Raw genomic sequence first — 25,576 nt, 5'->3', positions numbered from 1 at the left:
TTCCCAGTGCTTGGAAAGGGGAAAGCCTGTAGCAGAGGCTCCCGCACAGGAGAACTCTGAACAAACAAAGCCTGTGGGACCAGGTGAGTGCTAAGCTCACCCCAGAGATCTGCATAAATAACGCAGCCAGATACAGGCTGAGAGCAGCAGGCAGGCAAGCCACAGTTGCAGATACCACTTTCAGAACTGTCTCCAGACGCTTTTTTTTCTTTTTCTCCCTACCTTTGATGAGAGAACAACCGAATTACACCTGCAAGCCGAAAAACTTACTGAAACTGTATTGCATTTGAACTAGGGACACTTGGTTGTGCTTTTTTTTTTTTTTGTGAGTGTGTGTGTGTGAGTGTATAGTTTTGTTCTACTTTATGCATACCCTTTGATGAGACAACTACAGAACAACATCTGAGGCACCAACTCCAGGACTGGAGATTGAGACAGACACCCAAATTATTAAGACTGAAACTGCATTGCATATAAACTTGGAAGTTTTTTGGTTTTTTTTTTTTAATTTTCTATTTTCCATTTTATTTTAATTCATTTTTATATATAGATATTACTTTCATTTACTTATTTTTTATTTTTTTTATCTTTGATTTTCAATCCTCTGTCTCTCTAATGTCTGTTCAGCTTACTGTCGATTAGTACACTAACACTCCCTGTTTATACCTTTGAAACTCTCTTGTCTGATACCTTGTTCTGCTTTCTCCCTCTTGTCTGTATATTTGTTTTCCCCTTTTCTTTAACTTCTTGCTTTCCATCTCAGCTCATTCTTCCATTCTAAATATTACCATTGTTATTATTACAAGCTAGAAAATACTTAATTACACACAGTACAGGGACAGTAACAACACCAAGGACAATGACGGGAAGACAGAAAAAACAGGGAAACCAGTTTCCCCACAGCAAAAAAGTAGTACAGGAACCAGAGGGGAATGAAGAGAACAGAAACTCAGATCCAGACTCCAACAAAATGAAGATAAACTATGCCAAAGGACCCAATGAAGCCCACAAGAATAATTTAAAAGAAGACATACTACAAGTACTCAATGAGAATTTTATAGAGATGATACTGGATAGGGTCAACCAAAATGTACAGTACAGGAGACACTCAAGAAATTCCAAGACAATAAAAATAGAGAATTTGAAAAAGCAAAAGAAGAAATAAAGGAAACCATAGAAGCACTGTATAAACACCAAAGTGAAAGAGAGAACACAATGAATAAATGGATAAATGAACTCAGGACAAAAATAGACAACAATAAAGAAGAAAACTGCCAGGATATGGAAAACCTCAGAAAAAAGAACGAAACAGAACTGAAAAACAAAATGGAAGGCCAATCCAGCAGAATAGAACAAACAGAAGACAGAATCTCAGAACTTGAAGATGAAATGGTAATTAAAGGAAAAACCAAAGAACTATTAATTAAACAACTCAAGACATGTGAAAAGAAAATGCAAGAACTCACTGACTCCATCAAAAGACCAAACTTGAGAATCATGGGCATCAAAGAAGGAGAAGAGGTGCAAGCGAAGGGAATGCGTAATACATTCAACAAAATAATAACGGAAAATTTCCCAAATCTAGAGAAAGATATTCCCATACAAATGCAAGAGGCCTCCAGGACACCAAACAGACCAGATCAAAATAGAACTACTCCACGACATATCATCATTAAAACAACAAGTTCAGAAACTAAGGAAAGAATATTGAAGGCTGTAACAGAGAAAAAACAAGTAACATACAAAGGTAAACCCATCAAAATCACAGCAGACTTCTCAACAGAAACATTAAAAGCAAGAAGAGCGTGGGGTGAGATCTTCCGGGCACTGAATGAAAATAACTTCAACCCCAGGATACTCTACCCAGCAAAGCTATCATTCAAAATAGATGGAGCAATAAAAGTCTTCCATGATAAGCAGAAACTAAAACAATATGTGACCACAAAGCCACCATTACAAAAGATTCTGCAAGGGATCCTGCACACAGAAAGTGACACCCAACTTAACCATCAAAAGGCAGGCAGCACCAAACTACAGGATAAGAAAAAGCAAGACAGTAGAGAGTAACATCAAGTTAGGTACACACAATCAAACCTTCAAATAACTAAGACAACTAAATGGCAGGAATCACCACATACCTATCAGTACTAACACTTAATGTTAATGGACTTAATTCACCCATCAAAAGACACCGTTTGACAAAATGGATTAAAAAAGAAGATCCAACAATTTGTTGCTTACAGGAGACTCATCTCACCGACAGAAATAAGCATAGGCTTAGGATGAAAGGCTGGAAGAAGATTTACCAAGCCAATGGCCCCCGAAAACAAGCAGGAGTAGCAATACTTATCTCTGACAAAGTAGACTTCAAACCTACATTGATCAAACGAGATAAAGAAGGACATTCCATACTAATAAAAGGGAAAATACACCAAAAGGAAATAATAATCATCAATCTGTACGCACCCAATGTCAATGCACCCAATTTCATCAAACATACCCTGAAAGACCTAAAAGCATATACAAACGCCAACACAGTGGTTGTGGGAGACTTTAACACTCCATTATCATCAATACATAGGTCATCCAAACAAAAACTCAATAAAGAAATCCAAGATCTAAAATATGCAATAGATCAAGTGGACCTAGTAGATGTCTACAGAACATTTCATCCAACCTCTACACAATATACATTCTTCTCAGCAGCCCATGGAACCTTCTCCAAAATAGATCATATCCTAGGGCACAAAGCAAGCCTCAGCAAATATATGAAAATAGAAATAATACCATGCATACTATCTGACCACAATGCATTAAAAGTAGAACTCAACAACAAAAGTAAAGACAAAAAACATGCAAACAGCTGGAAACTAAATAACTCATTACTTAATGAAGAGTGGATCATCGATGCAATAAAAGAGGAAATTAAAAAGTTCCTGGAAGTCAATGAAAATGAAAACACAACTTACCAGAACCTATGGAACACAACAAAGGCAGTCCTGAAAGTTTATAGCCATGACTGCATATATTAAAAAGACAGAAAGATTTCAAATCAATGACCTAATGCTACATCTCAAACTCCTAGAAAAACAAGAACAAGCAAATCCCAAAACAAACAGGAGAGAAATAATAAAAATAAGTGCTGAAATCAATGAAGTAGAAACAACAACAAAAAAAACAAAGATTAATGAAACAAAAAATGTTTCTTTGAAAAAATAAACAAGATCAACAGACCCCTGGCAAACCTGACTAAAATGAGGAGAGAAAAAACCCAAATCAATAAAATCAGGAATGTAAAAGGGGAGATAACAACAAACACCATGGAAATCCAGGAAATCATCAGAGACTACTTTGAGAACCTATATTCTAATAAATTTGAAAATCTTAAAGAAATGGACAGATTTCTAGATACTTATGATCATCCAAAACTGAACCAAGAGGACATTAATTACCTGAATAGATCTATAACACAAAATGAAATTGAAGCAGCAATCAAGAGTCTCCCAAAAAAGAAAAGTCCAGGACCTGATGGATTCTCTGCTAAATTCTATCAGACATTTAAAGAAGAACTAATACCAACCCTCCTTAAACTGTTCCATGAAATAGAAAGGGAAGGAAAACTGCCTAACTCATTTTATGAAGCCAGTATTACACTCATCCCAAAACCAGGCAAAGACACCTCCAAAAAGGAGAACTACAGGCCAATCTCCTTAATGAACATCAATGCAAAAATACTCAATAAAATAATGGCAAACCAAATTCAACAACACATCAAAAAGATCATACACCACGACCAAGTCGGATTCATCCCAAGAATGCAGGGGTGGTTCAACATACGCAAATCTATAAATGTAATACAGCACATTAATAGAAGCAAAGACAAAAACAACTTCTTTTTTCCTTTTTCTTTTATTATTCATATGTGCATACAAGGCTTGGTTCATTTCTCCCCCCTGCCCCCACCCGACAAAAACAACTTGATCATCTCAGTAGATGCAGAAAAAGCTTTTGACAAGATCCAACACCATTTCATGATAAAAGCTCTAAGAAAACCAGGAATAGAAGGAATGTACCTCAACATTATAAAAGCTATTTATGACAAACCTACAGCCAACATTATACTTAATGGTGAAAAACTGAAACCATTCTCTCTAAAATCAGGAATGAGACAAGGATGCCCACTATCCCCACTCCTATTCAACATAGTACTGGAATTCCTAGCCAGAGCAATTAGGCAAGAAGAAGAAATAAAAGGAATACAAATAGGTAAAGAAACTGTCAAAATATCCTATTTGCAGATAATATTATCCTATACCTTAAAAACCCAAAAATCTCTACCCAAAGACTCCTAGACACCATCAACAGCTATATCAAGGTGGCAGGATACAAAATGAACTTACAAAAATCATTAGCTTTTCTATACACTAAAAATAAGCAAACTGAGAAAGAATATATGAAAACAATTCCATTTACAATAGCCTCAAAAAAAAAAAATCAAATACCTAGGAGTAAACTTAACAAAGGATGTGAGTGACCTCTACAAGGAAAACTATAAACCCCTGAAGAAAGAGATTGAGGAAGACTACAGAAGGTGGAGAGATCTCCCATGCTCATGGATTGGTAGAATTAACATAGTAAAAATGGCTATACTACCAAAAGCAATATACATGTTTAATGCAATTCCCATCAAAATCCCAATGACATTCATTAAAGAGACTGAAAAATCTACCCTAAAATTCATTTGGAAACATAAGAGACTGTAAATAGCCAAGGCAATACTCAGGAAAAAGAACAATGCTGGAGGTATCATGATACCCGACTTCAAACTATTACAAAGCAATAGTAACAAAAACATGGTACTGGCATAAAAACAGACATGAAGACCAGTGGAATAGAACAGAGGACCCAGATATGAATCCACACAACTATACCCAACTTATTTTTGACAAATGTGCTAAAAATAAACGATGGAGAAAAGACAGCCTCAACAAAAGCTGTTGGGAAAATGGTCAGCAGTCTGTAAAAAACTGAAACTAGATCCATGTTTATCACCCTGTACTAGTTTTAACTCAAAATTGATCAAGAGCCTTAATATCAGACCCCCAAACTCTAAAGATGGTACAGGAAAGAGTAGGAAACACTTTGGAACTAATAGGTATAGGCAAGGACTTCCTCAATAGAATCCCAGCAGCTCAGCAACTAAGACATAGCATAGATAAATGGGACTTCATAAAACTAAACAGCTTCTGCTCAACAAAAGAAATGGTCTCTAAACTGAAGAGACCACAGAGTGGGAGAAAATATTTGCCAGCTACACATCAGACAAAGGACTGATAACCAGAATATACAGGGAACTCAAAAACTAAACTCTCCCAAAATTAATGAACCAATAAAAAAATGGGCAAGTGAACTAAACAGAACTTTCTCAAAAGAAGAAATTCAAATGGCCAAAAAACACATGAAAAAATGCTCACCATCTCTAGGATAAAGGAAATGCAAATCCAAACCACACTAAGATTCCACCTCACCCCTGTTAGAATAGCCATCATTAGAAACACCACCACCAACAGGTGCTGGCGAGGATGTGGGGAAAAAGGAACCCTTTTACACTGCTTGTGGGAATGGAAACTAGTACAACCACTCTGGAAAAAAATTTGAAGGCTTCTTAAAAATCTAAATGTAGATCTGCCATATAATCCAGCAATCCCACTCCTGGAGATATACTTAAAGTAATGCAACACAGGTTACTCCAGAGGCACTTGCACACCATGTTTATTGCAGCACTATTCACAATAGCCAAGTTATGGAAACAGCCAAGATGCCCCACTACTGACGAATAGATTAAGAAAATGTGGTATGGATACATAATGGAATTCTACTCAGCCATGAAGAAGAATGAAATCTTATCACTCACAAATAAATGGATGGAACTGGAGAATATTATCCTGAGTGAGATTAGCCAGGCTCAGAACACCAAAAGTCATATGTTCTCCCTCATGCGGACTTTAGATCAAGGGCAAACACAGCAAGGGGACTGGACTTTGGTCACATGATAAGGTGAGAGCACACAAGGGAGGTATGAGGATTGGTAAGAAACCCAAAAAAACATGGTAACATTTGATGTCCTCAAAGCAAAAGAACTAATGCAGAAACTTTAAAGCGACAGAGGCCAAAAGGAGAAGGGGACCACGAACTAGAGAAAAGGTTAGTTCGAGAAGAATTAATTTAGACAGTAACACACGTGTACAGGAAAGCAATGCGAGTCAATTCCCTGTATAGCTATCCTTATCTCAACTAGCAAAAACCCCTGGTCCTCCTTATTAATGTACATACTCTCTCTTCAACAAAATTAGAGATAAGGGCAAAACAGTTTCTGCCTGGAAGCGAGGGGGTGGGGGGGGAGCAGGAGGGGACGGGGGTAGGGAAGGATGTGGGGGGGGAAGGGGGGAGAAATGACCCTAACATTGTATGCACATAAAAATAAAAAATATATTTTTTAAAGTTTCTTATTTTAATATAGCCCAAATTATTAATCTTTTTTTAGAACTATTTTTAACAAATTTTTCACTGCCCTCAGGTCATTAAGCTATTCTATCTCATATTCTAGAAGATTTTTAATCAACCCATATTTAAATCTATAACCCATCTAAAACTGTATTTGGTATATAGCATGAAGTAGAAATCAAAGTCTTTTCCCCTACTTTGTTATTGCACCAATTATTGAAAAGACTCCCCACCACTTTTCAGTATCACTTTGTCATTAATCAAATGTTCACATATATGGGGACTCTGTCATGAGATCCTCTTCTGTTCCACTGGTGTTTTATTTTATTCCTACAAAAATACCATCTTGTACTTAACATCTTTTTAAATAAATCTTGTTGTCTAGTACTCTAAGTCCTCCACCTTAACTCCTCTTCATCAAGACTGTCTTGGCTATTTTTACATAAATTTGAGAATCAACCTTGTCAATTTCCATTAAAAAATATAATGGTGTTTTGATTAGAGTAACACTAGACCTATATGTCAATTTTGGCAAAACCATACCTCTAAAATACTAAGTCTATGAATATACTCTGATTCTTTCATTTATTTCAGTTTTAATTTCGTTCCATAATTTAGAGCTTTCTATGTGGAAGTTTTTACCTCTTTCATTGGATGTACTGTATTTCATGCGTTTTTATACTTGTCAATGGTGTCTTTTTTTAAGCTTCATTTTTAACTGCTTTCTGCTGGTATACAGAACACAAAACTGATGTTTGTGTAATAACCTTGAATTCAGCAACCTGCTGTATTCATTTGTTAATTCTAACAGTATGGCATAGGTAATTTGGACTTTCTATGTACAAGCCACATATTACTACAGTAGTGTTCCTTTCCAATCTTTGTACCTTGTATTTTTCTTGCTTTGTTACACAGTCTAAGCCTCCACTATGTGATTAAAAAAAATAAAAGTGGTGGCATCAGGCACCCTTATCTCATTCACAATTTCTGAAGGAAAGCTTTTAATATTTCACATTGCTTTTTTTTTTTTTTTGCTCTGTTTCTTGTATATTCTTTTGTCAGATTAAAGAAGTTCCCCTTAACTTCTAGTTTGCTATGAGATTTTAAATATTTTCATGAGTGGATAACTGAATTTTATTAATTCTCTTCCTGGAACATCTGAAATAATTACAGGTTTCTTTCTCTTGTACTATAGTGAGTTGTGTTGATTTGTAAATGTTAAACCAACATTAAAGGCTTAGAACAAACCTAACTAGATCATGATGTAATAGCCTTTCTATACATTGCTCAATTAACTTTGCTAATATTTTGTTGGAGTTTCATATTCATAACAAATTGGCTTAATTTTCCTTTCTTTTTATGTCTTTGTTACGTTTTGAAATCGAGGTTATGCTTCTTCATAAAAGGAGTGAGTTAAAATACTTTTTTTCTGCTCTCTGAAACATTTTATATAAAATTAGTGCTACTTATTCATTTTTCTGATCTAGTATCAATAAGAAAAATTTTTACACACCTATCAATTTTAGTATATATTAATTGTACAGGGGTTGTAGTATTTTCACACACGCATGTAACATACTTTGACCATATTCACCTTTATTGCTTTTTTCTATTCACTTTCTCCCTTCCCCCCATTTTTGCAACTGTAGAGGGTTTCATTACTGTGTGCAAACATGCATATATAGTTAATTCAATCATACTCACTCCCCCCATGTTCCCCCTCCTGCTAGTTCCCTCCTACAAACAGTTCCCCTTTTATACTCATGTCTAGATTTTAGGTCTTGATTCCACGTATGAGAGAATATGCAATATTTATCTTTCTCAGTCTGGCTTATTTCACTTAATATGATGATCTCCAGTTCCATCCATTTCCCTGCAAAGACATTTCATCCTTCTTTATGGCTGAAAAATATCCATTGTGTATGTATACCACATTTTCTTTATCCAATCATCAGAAGTTTGGCATCCAGGCTGATTCAATTATTTGACTATTATATATAGTGCTGATATAAACATGGATATGCAAGTATTTCTACTGTATACTGACTTACATTCCTCGTATGTCTACGAGTGGTAGACTGGATCATAATGGTATCTACTTTTAGTTTTTTGAGAAACCTCCACACTGATTTCCATAGCGGCTGCACTAATTTCAGTTCCCACCAACAGTGTATTAGGTTCCTTTTTCCCTGCATCCTCACATTTGCTATAGTTTGTTTTCTTCATATTGCCATTCTGACTGGCTTATGAAAGGATTTCAGTGTCCTTCTGACTTTCATTTCCTTTATGGTTAAGGATGTTAGTCATTTCTTCAGGTATTTATTGGTCATTTGTTTCTTCTTTTGAGAACTGTCTGTTTAGTTCATATGCCATTTACTAATTGCATTATTTTTCTTTTGGTGTTTAATTTTCCGGGCTCTTTATATGTTCTGGATATTAATCCCCTGTCAGATAAACAGCAATCAAACATTTTCTCCCACTCTGTGGGCTGTCTCTTCATTCTGGTGATTATTTTTTTTGCTACGCAGAAGCTTAGCAATGTGATGAAATCCCACTTGTCACTTCTTACTCTTATTTCCTGAACATTGGAGTGCTATTCAGAAAGTCACTTCCTATACCTACATCTTCATGTTTTCCTGTAGTAGTTTCAAAGTTTCAGATTATTCACAACTTTGTCTTAATTTACAAATACACAGATTTTCAAGGTATCTTTTTCTAACTTGTTTCCACTATGTTCAGAGAACAGAACAAATCTATGGCTTCAAGCCTTTGAACTGCATCAAGATTTACTTTATGCTCCAGCACATGGTTAATTTTGGTAAGAATCCTGCTGTGCAATGTTCTGTCCGTACGAATCGGGTCAAGTGTGCCGATCATGCTGCTCAAGTCTGCATCCTTACTGATGTGTGTCCCTGCTTCGATCAGTCCCTAAAAATGTGCTAAAATCCCCAACTGTAACTGTGGCTTCATCCATTTTCTCTTGCAGTTCTGATACTTTTTTCATACAGAGAAAAAGAGACAAAAAGAATTTTATTTTAAAATTATTTTATTATATACTTAGAAAGTTTAGCTTTTGCTTTTTTTGCTTGTTTTTGTATTTGTTTTGTCCTAGCTTGAGCCTCTCTCCAGAAGTACAACCTGAGCCAAAGACTTCTGGAGATGTCTCAGGAAGCCAAGTGAGGAGACAGGAAGAGGCAGGCAGGGAAGGAAGGAGGGTGGTACAGTGTGTGTTCCGAGCAGATCACTATACTAGCAGCTGGGGATAAATGCCCCTGGGAACCCGCGATGGAACCAGACAGAAGGTGTTCAGAACTGTCCCTCTGAAGGATGGAAAGCTGGGGAGATTTTACTTACCAATTTTTCCCTCTACTACTTGAGGATTGGCCAAGGAGTGTTAATTCCCCCATACTTCTGTATTTCACTTGAGCACCTGCTCCAGAGAAAGAAGATATAGGATGCTACTTATGCAGAGAGAGCTGTATATAATTGCTAAAATGAAATTGGGAGCAAAGGGGATGTGGTACAGAGCACAAAGAATGTCTGTGACAATCACATATCCTGAAATTTCATATTTTGTCATTATCAAGTGCTGCTCTTCAAGTTTAGCAATGTTCTTTGCTTCTGCTTTAAATATACTTTTTCTGATATATAGTTACACCATCTTTCTATTTGAAGTATTTGGATGCTATACATTTTTATTTTACCTTTTATCATCAACCTTCTCACACATTTATCATCATCAAATGTGCTTAATTGTCTTTACCCAGTTGGCCAATTTTTATGTTTTAAGTAGGCCCGTTATTTCATTTCTATTTAATGAATGTATTTGAATTTAAACTTACCACCTTAAATGCTATTTGCACTTAATAAGCTATGTACTTTTTTCCTCCCTTTACTTGCCTTCTTTGGGACTGATTCCATTTTTCTCCTTCTATTATGTTGGAAAATGTACTATACTAGTGTATACTTTTCTTGGCTCTCTCAAGATTAAAACATGGATTTCTGATATAACAAGTCTAACAATTAGTAATTGTATCACTTCCCAGGCAACCCAAGGACTATGGAAATATTTTAAATTCTTCTTATCTGAAACCTGACTTAAATACGCCATCATTGCACAATTCCACATATATATTAAACTCAAAAGGGCACTGTGCCCTTTTCCAGTGCAGGCCTGCTGTGATAAATTTTATTAAATTTTGTTGGTCTGAAATGCCTTATCTCAGCTTTATTCTGGTAGAGAATTCTGGTTTGGCAGGAAGAAAGTCGTTTTCTTTCCTTGTTTTTGGTTGTCACTGTTTTAGCTGACAAGACAGTTGTTAAGAGCTGCTTGTTGGTAATCTTTTTTAAAAACTGCTTTTCAGATTTTCTCTTTGTCTTTAGTCTTCAATCCAGGTAAATAATTTACTTTTATTTATATTGCTTGGGATTCTTAAGACTTCTTAAATATGTGGCTGACTCACTTTTGGCAAAATCGCAAACAATACTTCTTCAAATATTGTTTGTGCCCATTCTTTCTTCCCTCTTTCAGATACTCCAAAACCATTTTAACAAGTGTTAAACCTTCTCACAGTATCCTCTTTCTCTTATCCTTTCATCTTCTAACATTTTGTCCTTTATTCCACACATTTTCTTGTCTGGAACTTCCAGTTCATTAATGATCGGTTAATCTTTAAGGCCCTAATTTCAATTATTAGTTCGAGTCTAAAATTTCCAATCATTCCACTTTTTCATAGTTTTCCATTCTTTCTTGAAATCCTCAATCTTAGTAAATACTGCAATTGTAAAATGTGAACATGACAATGCCAACATTTATATCTATCATGGATCTATTTCTGTTTCCTATTGCTCCTGTTGTCATTTTTATTGTCTTGCCTCCTTGCATGTCTGGGGTTATTTTATTATTGCATATTAATTGTACAAAGGGGTTTTATTGTGATATTTCCATACAGGCACACAATATATATTGATCATATTCTCCCCATTACTCTCTCTTATCTACCCCTTGTGTTTTCTACAATTTTATATATGCATACAATGTACTTCAATCATTTTCACCTCCACCATTTTCCTCTTTCTTCTTCCCCCCTCCTGCTGGTGTCCTCCCCCACAAACAGTCCCCTTTTACATTCATGTCATACTTTTAGGTCTATATTCTGCATATGAAAGAAAAGGTGATATCTGTCTCCGAGTCTGGCTTGTTTTGCTTAACATATGATCTACAGTTCCATCCATTTTCCTGCAAACGATGTAATTTCATTCTTCTTTATTGATGAATAATACTCCACTGTGTATATATATATTTTTTCTTAATCCATTCACCTGTTGATTGGCACTTTGGCTGATTGCATTGCTCAGCTATTGTGAATAATGCTATAATAAGCAAAGGTGCAGATATATCTATTGTATGCTGACTTACATTTCTTTGGAGATATGCCGTGTCAGTGTTCTTTTCTGGGTATTACATTTACACAATTATTTAAAGAAATAATTTGAGACTTAGAATGCTGTTTTCTCCTTTGTAGAACATTTGAGTTTGCTTCTTCTAGATTCCTGGAAGCCCTAACACTGTGGAGACAGCCAGGGACAGCAGCACTCCAAGATCACCTTAAGGTGGTTTCAGGGATTTAAATGTTTGAAGCTGAATGGTCCTACCCAAAGTAAGGAGGGCCTCAATGCCACTTGGGGCACCAAATGCTTGATTTCTTCAGTCCCCTGAAGTTACCAAAACTCCCATTCAGTCTTTCATCTTCTCTTCTCAACTGTCTTCCCTAGTTTCAGCTGATAATGGCCCCAAACCCTGAACTTACTGCTCTGGTTTTCTAGTTTAGCCAGATCCTGGCCTGGTAATCCTTCACTATCCTGTGAACATTTAACTTCAAATATGTGTTTTTAAATCTAACTTACTTATTTATCCTCAGCAGGAAGATTGGCCCAAACTACTTAATTTACCATTACCAAATGTTAAATCCGAAAGATTCACATCTAAATAAAAACAGAATTTTATAGCATGACCAAACTTTTAATCAGGCCTGAAACAAGAACAAAAACATTTTTAGACAGATAAGATCTCAAAAAGTATGCTCTACCAAAATGGAAAAGTAAAATTATAAAAATAACAAATTTACAGGCATAGTGTTACACACCTATAATCCCAGTACTAGGGAGGCTGAAGAAGAGAGGTCAAGGATTAAAGGTTAGTCTGGGTACATAGCAATACTCTGTCTCAAAAAAACAAAGAGGAAGGAAGAAGAGGAAGAGCAGGAGCAGGAGAATAAGAGGACATAAAGGAACAAGAGAGAAAAGCATGGAGACCCTCAAGAGAAATGGTACAGGAGCTCCCAAGATGACAGCCAGCCAGCTTCCCTCAAAAGCAACCTACCTGCCATTGAGAATGCTTAGCTCAGGAAAGGCAACATCACAGGGAAAAAACAAGTTAAAAAATGGGTAATCTGATATGTCCGAACATACAAAATAAGAAAAGTCCTACACCGTGTCAGAGAATTCAGAAGGAATCAACATTATATGCTTAAGAAGAGCAAATAAAAATGTAACAATTATTAATTTCCAGAAAGTAAAATATAGTACGAGAATAAGTTTGATTACACTTATAATTATCTGACTCAGGGTGAATGATACTTACCTTCTTCATTGTGCAAGTACTCAATGCTAAGCAAACAAAACATTAGGATATATACTTCTGGCGGGATGAAGGGATGGCAATCATATCTAAGCCAGCAAAACCCTCATCTTTCATAACAGCAAGTCATTAGACAAATAGCTAAAACAAAAAATTAGGAAGCAGTATAAAATGCTACTTAGGAATGGGAGAATACCAAAAGAAATACCAAAAGAGCAGGGTGCCGGTGGCTCACACCTGTAATCCTAGCTACTCAGGAGACAGAGATCAGGAGGATTGTGTTTCAAAGCCAGTCCAGGCAAGTAGTTGATGAGATCCTATCTTGAAAATCCCATCACAAAAAAGGGCTGGTGTAGGCCCTGAGTTCAAACCCCAGTATCACACACACACAAAAAAAGAAATACCAAAAGAAAGAGTTATGGGTATTGAAATTACTGCCTCAGAGAAACAATCATTCTAGGTTCAAAAGGTAGTTTTTTTTTTTTTATTATAAGCCTTAAGAAATGGTTTTTTATCTTTATTTATTATGATAAGTATAAATATTAAGTGAGAAAAGGATTTATTTATGTACCAGTGTCTGGTTCATAATGGGCACTCAACAAAATTTAAATTTCTTAAAGAAAACGAGGTTAAATGCTGCGAGTGAGGGAGTGACATTAGTTAGAAAAATGGGAGTCAAGATTTGTATAGAAAAAGAAAGAACTGAAGTATCTCTTTTTCTCTAGTGCTGGGAATTGAACCCAGAGCCTCACATGCTAAGCAAGTGCCCTATCACTACATTAAAATGTAGCTACATTTAATTATAATTTTCAAAGTAGTTTCTTATATAATAATTCAATCTTCACAACAATGCTGAGACACATGCATTGTGTCTAAATTTTACACACGATGAAACAGACAAGTTACTTGTCAAAGGGCAATCAGCTAAAAAGAATCAGAGCCAGAACTCTAAATTCCTTACCTGTTGCATCAGGTCAACCTCTCCTATAGGAAGCTATAAAATAACAGCAGTAGAAATGTCCATCAAAACCAACCCAACCCCAGCACTGTAATCAGAAATCAGCATTAACTTTCACAATGAATTGTTTACGCTACTGCTCCTCCCTGTTTGATCTGCAGGGGGCTAGTGCTGGTCACAAACAGCAATCCAGCACAAGAGAGGGAGCTAAAAGTGGAAGTAAATCAACTGTGCCATGAAACACGCTGCTTAGAGCAAATTACATTCTTATACAGCAAAACATTCTCAAAGAAGGACATAATTCTGATGCAAGTTTTTCATCTCATCACAGACCTGTCATTTAGGTAGCATTGGTTCTTACCATAGGACTAACTGTACTTTTCAAACAAATAGAACGACAAAAATTTAAAGCCCTAATATCTAGTTCTTGTATCATGTACTTCTCAAATGAGATTATTAACATATGTTGAAAGAAGAATCTTAATGAAATGCAAATTCACAAACTCTATAAAACAGATTCCCATTATTAGTGTTTCATGGAAATACTTCTAGAGATTTAATCAATTTTTAGCAACCCAATCAATGAAGCAGCAAATTACCCAGAGAGCTGAAATTCTAAATTTCTTGTATGTCCCATGCAAACTTGTAATCTTGGAATCCTTATCACAGAACCCATCCATTCAATCCCTTTTCTCTGAGGCAATAGTAATGGCAATAACACCCTTGACATAAAAACCAAGCCAGAGGAGTAAGTTCAAACTGAGCCTCAGAGTGACTAAATATTCTCATAACTACAAATATGGGAATTTCTTTAATGGGTTTCCAACAAAATAAATAACCTAGATATCCATGTATGCAGTGCTTTTCTTAACCAGAAAACCACTTTCACTTCAACTTACTAAACATAACTGCTTTTGTTTTGTCCTAAGAGAAATAAATAAGTAGTAGCTAAAGTAGCTTACCAGAAAAGGATCATGGGACCCTGCCTAAATTGTTTAACGTGATTATCTTTTAGTGTACTTTTTCATCTTCTTCTATAGCTTTGCATGGTGTAATTTCAAAATGTATTCTCAAAAGATCTACTAAACTTTAAAATAAAATTCCAGTTTAGTAAACGTATTTATAGAAATCTGAATTTGATATAGCCAATATTACTCTGTAATGCCTGGACACAAAGAACAAGCCTAATCTTTTCCTTGTCATATGAAACATTTCTATGTTTCATTTGGGTATGACACTACTGATAAGTGTCATCAACCTAAGCATAATCTCAACGTGCACCACTCACACCACTGTACCTGAGTAAGCCGGTAACGGCCTGGATGAATTATGATCCTACTGGTAGGAAAAGACATCAAAGGGGGGCTTGGAATTAATGTTTACCTACAACTCTCTGGTCCTTCTCAGATTAACATCCATGCCAAAAACCTAAGAGGCAACTTTTGCACTTTCTGCTTTCCTTGCAATATTCAGTGTAGTTCTTCCTATTGTACCAGCTAAATTATGAGAAAAGAAATCAGCAAATACTACTGAACTTTTCCCAAAAATTATCAATATCAATGAATGGTGGGGTGGTAAGTAATTTTATTTTCTTCTTTTCCTTTAATTTTCAACAAAGGTAAATTTAAATGGGTTTTCTTTGGTTTTGTTTTTTGCAGTGTCAGGTATCAAACTCAAGGCCTTGTAAATGCTAGGCAAGCATTCTAACACTAAGCTACATCCACACTCTGATTTTTGTTTTAAATCTAGGAAAAGAGGCAAATATATTGTTGAGTCAAGGACTCAACTTTTTTTTTTTTTTTTTTTTGGCAGTGCTGGGGATCAAACCCAAGGCCTCATACATGTTAGGCAAGCAACCTATCACTGACAGTACCCACAACCCTCAACTTTGTTTTTTAACTAGCTATATAGTAAGGCCAAAAAACAACTTCCACTAAACTCAGTGCATGTTGATATGAACTGATGAAAGTTACACAAAGATTTGTGATATCCTTTTACATTTTTAAAAACAATTTTGTATATATTACATGTGTTCAAGGTAAAATGGTCCTTGAAATAAAAGCTAATGTCTTTATACATTTTCACAATGAATTTTTCTTCTAAAAAAAAAAACCATCAGAATTAGAATAAAAAACAAAAAAACTTGGTACCCAAATGCTTTCTTCAACAAATAAGAAACACGTTTAATATAAAAGTTAAGGTCAAAATATCAAGAAAAGAGAGAGTTAAGTGCTCTACCTCTTTGTGTTTCATATCCAACTGGCTCCTGAGTGTCTTAAGTTCCCGATCACGGATGTCCAAGCAAGTTTCTAGAGCATGTGTCTGGCCTTCCCATTCAGATTTTTTATGAGCCACCATTATGTCAATCTGTTTCATGAGCTCTTGAAGTTCTGCTTCACAAGATGTCAAAAAACCCCTGAAAATAATAGACCAAATACAGAACATATGTCCAAGTGGCTTTTCATCTTTCACATACAAAAATACAGCAGACTAAGCCCACTTAAGGAACAACGTCAATAATAAACTATCAGAAACAAGGAACAGTATTCCTGAGATTTTGCTTTCATTGCTCATATTAAGGTTACTTATCCCATAAATTGTTTTTCCCTCCTTTAATGAGAAACCTAAAACCTAAGTCATTTGGTCAAACACAGATTGACATTGTAGGTATGGCTTGTGGAGTGAGACTTCCACAGCTAACAGGGAGATCTTCTGTAATATTTTAGGGAAGTTTTTAGAAAGAATCCAGGCAAGCCTATGGCACACTCTTATCTAGCTAATAAAAGGCATTGGAAGCAAGCAAGCTATTGTGCAGTAAAGTGGTAATTCAACTTTAAGAGTTGTTTCAAGAAATTCATCCTTGAGCCAGATTTAGTTCAACTATTTCTTCCCTTATTTGAACTATTTCTTCTTCCTTATTAGAAACCTACCGCAAGCTACCTTTCTACTGTAAACTTACTAATGTCATCTTTCAGGAGATGCCACACTTTGCAGAGGTGAAACAGATGAACGTGGACATATCAGATTCAAAGATGTTTCCAGGAATGCCCACTAAAAGCTCTAACTACTAAGGTTTAAATACTTTTTCAAAAAATCATGTGTTCTACGTGTCACAGACCTCTGTAATTTTAATTTTGCTTTTGAGAGTAGAAAACTTAAGCTTCACATTGCTGAGACGAAGCAAGCATCCCAAGGAGAGATGCTGTCCACAAACATGACATGGATCCACTCAGCTTTTGCTCATCACTTTTGCTTCTGCACCCAAAGCATAGCATAGTCAAAGGCATAAATAACTCAGATATGCTCTATGAACTGCGGTGAGGCAGCATTCAAAGTCAAAATAAAACTTACCCACCACGCCCCCGATTTTGTATTCCTTCCAACAAAGCCTCCATCACTAAATCCCCTTTGCTGCAGCAACTGAGAAAACAAAACAAAAACCACAAGAAAAATGTCATGACAAAATTCATTGTGCTAAATTCTAACATTCCAACTTTAAGAACAGGAATGTCAGCATACAAATCACAATGAAAAATGCAGCACTTCTTATATGACTATAAAAGCAAAGATTATCACTTAAAAATTGTCAGAACCAAATACGTTTTAGACTAACAGAAAATGAAGTTATCCTAATTGTTGTTGACTCTCCCAGCATGACTATCAAATATTTCATTGTTCTATACCTAGTTCCTAGTGTCTAGGGGCGGGAGGCCAGGGGTCTTTCTAGCAAGGAACACTGACACAACCCTCTTACAAAATGAGAGGGAGAAATTGGAAGCCACACCCATCAGAGGAAAAGAACAGTTCTATTTCACAAAGAACTACAAATTTCTTTTTCAAAATAAGAGATATTACAAAAAGGTGGAATGCATTGAGATTAAGCTCTCTGGTCTTCACCATGGGAAAGGCACACCCAGTGCTTCCTGGAACATCCTCCCTCCACTGTACCTCATCACAGACTTTTTCACAGGAGTTACAAATTACTTAAGAGTTGAAAATAAAGTTTTTGCACATCCTCTTTCCCTTGTAGACCACTCATCGCTCAAGGGCAGAAAACCAATTTTATTCACTTCTATAGCTCCAGATCTTAGTGTTTCAACATGGCATGAACTAGAGCCCTTGGCTAAATTCACCTTGCCTCCTCTCCTTCTTCTGCCTTACCCTACCTGGGCAAACAGATCATAGCTGCAGGACTAGCAGAAAAAGTGAGGGAGACAGAACAGACTGTCGCGAAGGAGAGTGGAGTGAGAAAGGGCAAATGACCCTTAAGTTCAGAAGTACCAAGGAGCAGCATGTGCTCTAGGTTTCTTGCCTCTCATTATAAATTATCAGGCCATGTTTCCTTCCTAAGAAACTGCTTTCTTTCCTTAAGCTTCAAAGCCTCAACCCTAAATTATAGCCTTTAGACAATGACCAAAGACAGGGCTGCGGAGGTTCTGCCCCTTTGTCCAAAAGCCTCATATAAAATCATATTGCTCTGAAAAATAGATTCCTTTACTCACAACCAATTTAGTGCTACACTAACCACTTTATACACAGGAATGAAAGACATGGTCCTTCTTAAGGAATTAAGAGTCCAGCATGCAACTGAAAAACTTAATAAAAATGCTTCCCCATCACGACAAATATGGCGACAGAGGGATGTACAGGGCATTCCAGAGACAAAGAAGAAGGCAAGAAGACTGGAAAACACAACCCTTGCACCTTATTTGCATTTATTTCTAAAGGGACTAACAAGGAGTGTTAACTCTCCATGCATAAATGGGACAGAGAGGAATTTTCTTCTGGCTAGTTTATCTGACATATTTCAGCAACATTACACAAGGTAAAAACCTAAGGAACAAGATTCCCACATTCTATTCCACTTTCTTTCAAACTATGGTAAGTTCTCTTAGAATAGAAAACTGGGAGAATCACACAGTGGAGAGCAGGGAGACATTCTTACGCAACCAACTAGTTACATCTCCTTCAACTTCACTTTTTGCATCTGTAACACGAAGGGCATAAATAGTAATTGCCAAGGTTGTTTTTTTCCAGCTTTCTCTAAAAGTCAATTAAATGTCTAAGAATTTAATAGAATTTTATAGTAAGAATTATGCCCCTGACAAACTACATGGGTATTTACTAAATATATGGGAAAGTGCTACTACAGTTATTCTGAACTATTGCTACTAAAATTATACTTCTTTTGGTCATGTTATTCTTAAACAGTAATATATTTGTTAATACACAGTTCGTTAATACTTTGGATGACATTATTTAATAATTAACAATATTTACAGTAGCTGCTAAAAGTCACTGATCTACCTGCCTTTTATACTGCCGGTAATTCAATCTTCACAGCACTCAGAAAAGACAGGCACTCTGACTGAGGAACGTGAGACTTAGAGGGTGAAAGAACATGGCTGTGGTAAACTACAAATTATAGTGCTAAGATTCAAACCTAGGCATTGTGACTCTCAAGTCCCAGCCAATGTGCAATTTGTTACAGTTTTCAGGTCTCAAGATCACAATGCAAATATCACTTAAGAAACTGCAGAACCTAATACACTTTAAACTAAAGAAAATAAAATCATCTTAATTGATGCTGATACTCCCCTGTGTGGCTGATTGTCCTATGACTAGTTCCTAAGGTAAGAGAATACCAGCATATCTTCTTTTGGTTTAATAGTATCTTTTGGTGAGAAAGTTAAACTGAAGCATGAAATCACCTTGTGACCACCAGGGGGCAGCAGCACAATAATGAAATAGTTCATAACAGCCATTTCAGAAATTGAAATAATGGTCTAGCACTGAGACTTAGACTTAAAATAAGACAAAGAACTTAAACAATGGAAGCACTGGACCAGCAACATCCTTTGTAGAACATAAACTTGCTGGGCCAGGTGCTGTGGTTCGTGCCTGTAATCCCAGTTACTTGGAGGCAGAGATCAGAATGGTAGTTCAAGGCCAGCCTGGGGAAAAACTTAGCAAGACCCACCCCCCTCCCAAAAAATAGGCCAGGTTTGGTGGTATACACTGTAATCCCAGATACACAGGAGGCAAAGGTAGGAGGATCAAGGTCTCAGGCAGGCTTGTGGAAAAAAATGCAAAACCCTAACTGAAAAAATTTAAAGAGAGAGAGAGACAGACAGAGAGACAGAGAGAGAGAGAGAAAGAGAGAGAGAGACAGACAGACAACACTGAAGTAAAAGGGCCGGGGATGTAACACAAGTAGTAAAGTACTTGCCTAGCAAGCATGAGGCCCTGAGTTCAAACCCCAAAAAAAGGAAAGAAAGAAAAGGACAACACTAATGTTTAACGCCTCTAACAATAACTTCACCATCTGTCTGAGTAGCCGCCAAACACCACCTGTTCTCATTCCTTAGGATTAAGTAAATAGCAGGAACTCATATTTTCTGTGGAACCTTTGCTGTTTCTCCTTGCTACATCCTAATTCTGTTCCTAACCAACCGGACCCTCATTCAATAAAGTTAGATATTCTGTGTCTGTATAACAAATACAAATTTTACTTAAAAAATTTAGTAATTTGCTACTCCTAACACTAACATGAAGTGCTAAGGTGGTAAAGAAGAAACTGTGAAGCTTCTGTAACTGATACAATCTTACTCATGTCTGCAGGCAGACATCAACAAGAGAATTTATTAATTATAACAGGCATTTGAAATGAAGACTATTTTATATCAGTGAAATTTGGAAATGAATGGTTCAAGAAAATACAAGGTGTTTTTTTTTTTCTTCAAGTTTAGGGAACAGGGAAAACAATTTAAATCTTAAAAAATATAAATAGGATGTCTAATAAAAAGCAAATCTTTGAAATTCACTAACATATTAGGATTTAAGAACTAGAATGCACTTAAAGGCCTCTTAACCTTTTACAGATTAGGAAAATATGCCCAACATCAAATTACTCATGACACACAGAAAGAAAAAAATTACGCCTACAATTATGAATAAATGTATACATACTAAGAGAAGGATAATGCCTGCCTGAGGAGGATAATGCAGCTCTGTCCCTTTACTTTGGTGTCATTGTAACTACACAGATCTGTGGCTGTCTCAGGTACACTTCAGCTCATAAACTATGGCCAATGAGCAATCAACAATATTGACTGTTTCCCAGAAAAGCTCCTCTATAAACTTAAGGAAGAAAAAAATCAGCAGATAAGGTAGATAATTTTTTAAAGAAGATTGCCCAAACTATGATTCAAAATCCAGAAAGAATAATGACAAAAACTAAGAATTATCAGTACTTAAACTTTTACATGAAAAATTCCATAAGGAAAGCTAACAGAAAAATGACAAAAATATTCGCAAGTTTTATCACAAAGGTTTAATATTACCCTAATATATAAATAGCTTATAAAATTATGAAAAAAAAAAGAAATCTCTAGAAAAATGTGTAAGAGATATGAACAAGCAGGATACAGAAAAAGAAATGCAAGTGACCTAAGGTATATGGGCTTTGCCCATAGTAAGAGAAATGCCAATTAAAATCCTTTCTTCTGTATCAGATTAACCAAAAATTTAAAACTTTACAATATACTTGGATAATAAGGCTATGGGAAAATAGGCACTCACATACATTGTAGGTAGAAATGCAAGACTGGTTGATTGACTGATTGAGATTTACCATTTGATCCAAAGTGTTTCCTCTAGTAATCTATTCCCAAAAAAATGACAAAAACATAAAATATGCATAAAGGATATTCACTGCTGCATTATTTGTGAAGTAGGAAACACCAAAATGCTTACCAACAAAGATTAGTCAAATATTCACCAACAGAATACTATGAAAATGTAAAAAGGGATAAAAATCACTACGTGCTTCTAGGGAGGGATCTATTACAAGGTAATAAACAAAATAGTACCCACAACATGTTCTTATCTAAGGAAAGAAGTCCTGGGTGTATGTGTGTGCATATTTAGGTACATTTTTAATGCAAGAATAAGCCAAAAGCTACTAGAAACAATACCTTTGAGGAGGGATGACATAATAAGGATGGAAGAAATAGGAATGAAAGCTAAACTTCTCTATATGAACCTTGTTTAAAACTAGAAACAATATGAAATAAATCAACCATCAGCTGGATACCAAGTTGACCGCTAACCACAGACAAATGGCTTTTCTACACCCTCACAACACAGCAATTTTACTGTGCACACCCTAGCAGCATACATCCTAAGGACGAAAACAAACTGCAAAAAATCCCAAGCGCTATTCAGGATTGCACTGCTAGTAAGTAGTATCATTCACTTGTAATCTTTATACGTAACACAGGATTTTAAAAACTAATTATATTAATGGGATTAAGTATCAAGATTTTCAGCAAGAGAAAAATATGCAAATATAAAATGTTAAAAACCTACAAAATTAAGTTTAAATTGGAAAGTGTGAGCTCTGTATTTTTTAATTTTATTTTTCAATTAGCATACAGTGACAATTCCTTAGACATGTACAGTGTACTTTGAACAAGTCCAGCCCCTCTGTGGGGGTGGACTTACTCCCTTACTCCCTTCTCTTACCCCCTTTTTAAAGTGTTTGGCAGGTTTCATTATGTTTTATGTATCATACTTCAATCTTCTTCATCCCTTTTTTAAAAACATAATTTTCAACTCTGGCCACTGTAAATCCTAAAATCAATGACCAACCTAGTAGCAGGAACAACTCTCTCCCACACACTGTGCTCTCTAAATACCACCTCCCACTCAAAGGGCCAGGACTCTGAAGGCCAGAAATGTACAAATGAGCCAGGAATAAGTTTTACCAGAAAGCAAGGAAATTATCAAAACTACTGATCTATCAAATGGAATAGTAGCCAACTTAACAGGGCTCCCACTGGATAATTTCCATCTTTGGGTATCAAAATCAATTTTGATATCAAAAAAATAATGATTGTAGTATGTTGAGACAATTTGAATACATTAAAGTCATAAGTTCATGATGATAATTTTTTAAAAGTAAAAAAGCAAAAGTCCTCATGGTTACCTTTGGAGGTCGCTAGGCCACCAACTCATTACTGTAGTCTGAAAATAGAGGGAAAGAATTAAGCATTTTCCTTGCCTTCTCTGCACAAACTGTATTTCAGGGTAGTCAAACAGCTGATGAGGGAAAGTTCTTCTAAATAGTCCCAGCTAATAAATACTAAAGGGATGAAAGAATCAGAAAACCACCACTTTGCAGCTTTTTCTGCAGTAATAGTTACAGGCGCTGCTAATCTAGGAAATGATTTCCCCGTGAAGTAAAAGGCTTTTGGACAATTTCACGGTAGATGGATTGGTCACTGAAACCCACTACACAGAAAAATCTTAACATCACAAAAGGAGAGAACTCAGACATTACCTGCCTTTCTGAAAATTAATGCAACAGAAAGTACATTTTCATAATCTGAAATCTACATCTATGAAGTCTTCTTGAACCCCCCCCTTCAAATGTTGACTCTAATCAAGCTTCTGTATCACTGGTGCAGAACTTCCTGCAATTAGAGAAATACTTTACACTGGCACTGTTCAAACAGTAACCAACAGACACCTATAACTACTGAGCACTTCAAATGTGGCTGATCAACAAGGGAACTGAACTTTTCATTTTATTTCACTTTAATTAAACACAGCTGGTTGATGGCTACTATACTGGATAGAGTAATGCTTGATCTAGCAACTGCTGAGAGGACACAAAGGGACTAGAGGTACACGTTAAAGGGTACCACATGGCACAATTAGCTAAAGTCAGAAGGGTAAAGAAAAGGGGGGAGGTGAAGGAACTGCTATAGGTTAAAATATTTTAAAGGCAGCAAGTGACTCTCTGGAATTTGGATCCAAACAAGCTAAAGACAGATATGGGGCAGCTGGGGAAATCTCAACTCTGATTGGATACTGGCATTACAGAATATTCATTCATGTAAATGTAAAGATAGTACTGTGGTTTTGTTAAAACTGAAATAAACCTAGCTCTTGGGAGGGAAAACAGCTATGACAAAAGTGTGCGACATCATCTGCCACCACACAATGAGATGAGGAGGGACCAGGCAAAGGTCTTCTACCTCACTACAGGAGAAAAGAGCACCAGTCCAATGAATATACATAATTTTCACAAATAGTTTTTAAAACTTGAATCTACGTACATTTTAAAGGGCTGTGTGTCTGAACGTTTGCAAATCCCTAACCCATTTTACTATTCTGATCTTTGTAATGATATAGTCAAAAGACAAGGGGCTCAGGATAAAAATTAATTTAAAGTTGCCACTGCATTCCAAATAAAAAAAATGCACGCTTTATTATATCATTAAGCTACAGCTATTAAGTCTAAATGTAGATACCTAAAGATGTGTAGTCAATGATCCCTACCTTCCTCTTCACATAAAAACTAAACGCAAGTATATGAAGAACTGTTTAAAAGACACCTCTATAAGACTGCTTTATTAAAGAAATGTTTAAAAATTAATAGGTCTAAGGAGGCAGATGTAATAAGGCTGGGGGAAGCTACTTTATGCAAATACATGTACCACAATATAACTATAATGAAAACCGTATTACACATGTACGGTTATAAATAGTTACATTACAGTAACCTTAACTGAAAAGTCGTCTCCAACATCACTCATCCATGCTCCCTGACTTTGTTTTGGATCTAGACTTGCTGTTCCGTTATCTTCACCATTAAAGTGTCAAGAAACTGCTGAAGTCTTTACTCCCATTTCCTGAGTAGGAAGTATAAAGTGCTTCTCCCTTTTCCCCCCACTTCTCCTTCATCCTGCTATAGTTAAAAAAAAAAAAATCCTTGCTTAAAAAAAAATAATTAAGGAAAGAGAAGGGGGGAGAAGAGGGAGGAACCTGTCCCTTTAAAACCTTCACTTAATATTTCCCATCCCCGATTTTGTATGCACGGAGCCAGCACTAAGTCCCCAACTTCAGTCCTTCACGATTTCTGCCACATTCCGTACCTCTCGTGCTAAATAGTAACGTTTAAACCAGCTCACTTTTAAAAAATTGCTAACTGTAATGTCGCATCATGAATGAGCCGGCATCACCTGCCGTTAATGGCTAGGTCGCCCCGAAGCAGGAGCTCCGGGGGTGGTGCGGAGTCCCCCCCTAAAAAAAGTGGGCTCCGCGGGAAGACGGGGCTCCGGGGCGGCCTGCCCACCCGTATCCTCCGGGGCGCCCCCGCGGCCCGGCCCGGCCCGGGAAGGGCTGACCACCTGGCTGGGCCGCAGGCAGCAGCGGGAGGCGCCATGCCCGCTTTCTCTAGGCCGCAGGGCGGAGGCCGCCAGGCGGAGGGGCAGGGAGCCGCAGCGGAATCGGACCGGCAGCGGCGACTCGCGGACGGCGGCGGGGACCAGCCGCGAGCCATGCGGCCGAAAAGTCAGCGGCACCACAGCGGCCAGGGCCGCCTAGGGACCAGGGCACGCTGGCCCCTCCCCTGTCCTCCGTGCGCACAGGCGGTTACAGGACTACCACGAGCGCGGCTCCGGGCC

The 25,576-nt window shown here is 36.7% G+C and overlaps 1 protein-coding gene across 15 annotated transcripts in view; it reads right to left on the bottom strand.

The window, feature by feature from the left end:
* The window catches only part of Cep63 (centrosomal protein 63), a 60,129-nt gene that overhangs the window by 34,260 nt on the left and 293 nt on the right, over positions 1–25,576 (bottom strand). For 4 of the 15 annotated variants that reach the window (XM_074059528.1, XM_074059531.1, XM_074059530.1 and 1 more), the window contains exons 1-3: positions 25,301–25,558; positions 17,454–17,522; positions 16,341–16,518 (exon numbers count right to left, since the gene is read on the bottom strand). In XM_074059528.1, the coding sequence (XP_073915629.1) occupies positions 16,341–16,518; positions 17,454–17,522; positions 25,301–25,452 (399 nt within the window). In that variant the 5' untranslated portion in view covers positions 25,453–25,558. Of the gene's footprint in view, positions 1–16,340; positions 16,519–17,453; positions 17,523–23,091; positions 23,130–25,300; positions 25,567–25,576 lie in introns of those variants that run through there. The other 11 variants (XR_012443188.1, XM_074059527.1, XM_074059521.1 and 8 more) reach the window with 8 other exon arrangements.

Source organism: Castor canadensis, chromosome 17 (assembly GCF_047511655.1).
Source record: "Castor canadensis chromosome 17, mCasCan1.hap1v2, whole genome shotgun sequence".
Classification (NCBI taxonomy): domain Eukaryota; kingdom Metazoa; phylum Chordata; class Mammalia; order Rodentia; family Castoridae; genus Castor; species Castor canadensis.
This window is presented reverse-complemented; position numbering and strand designations above follow the sequence as displayed.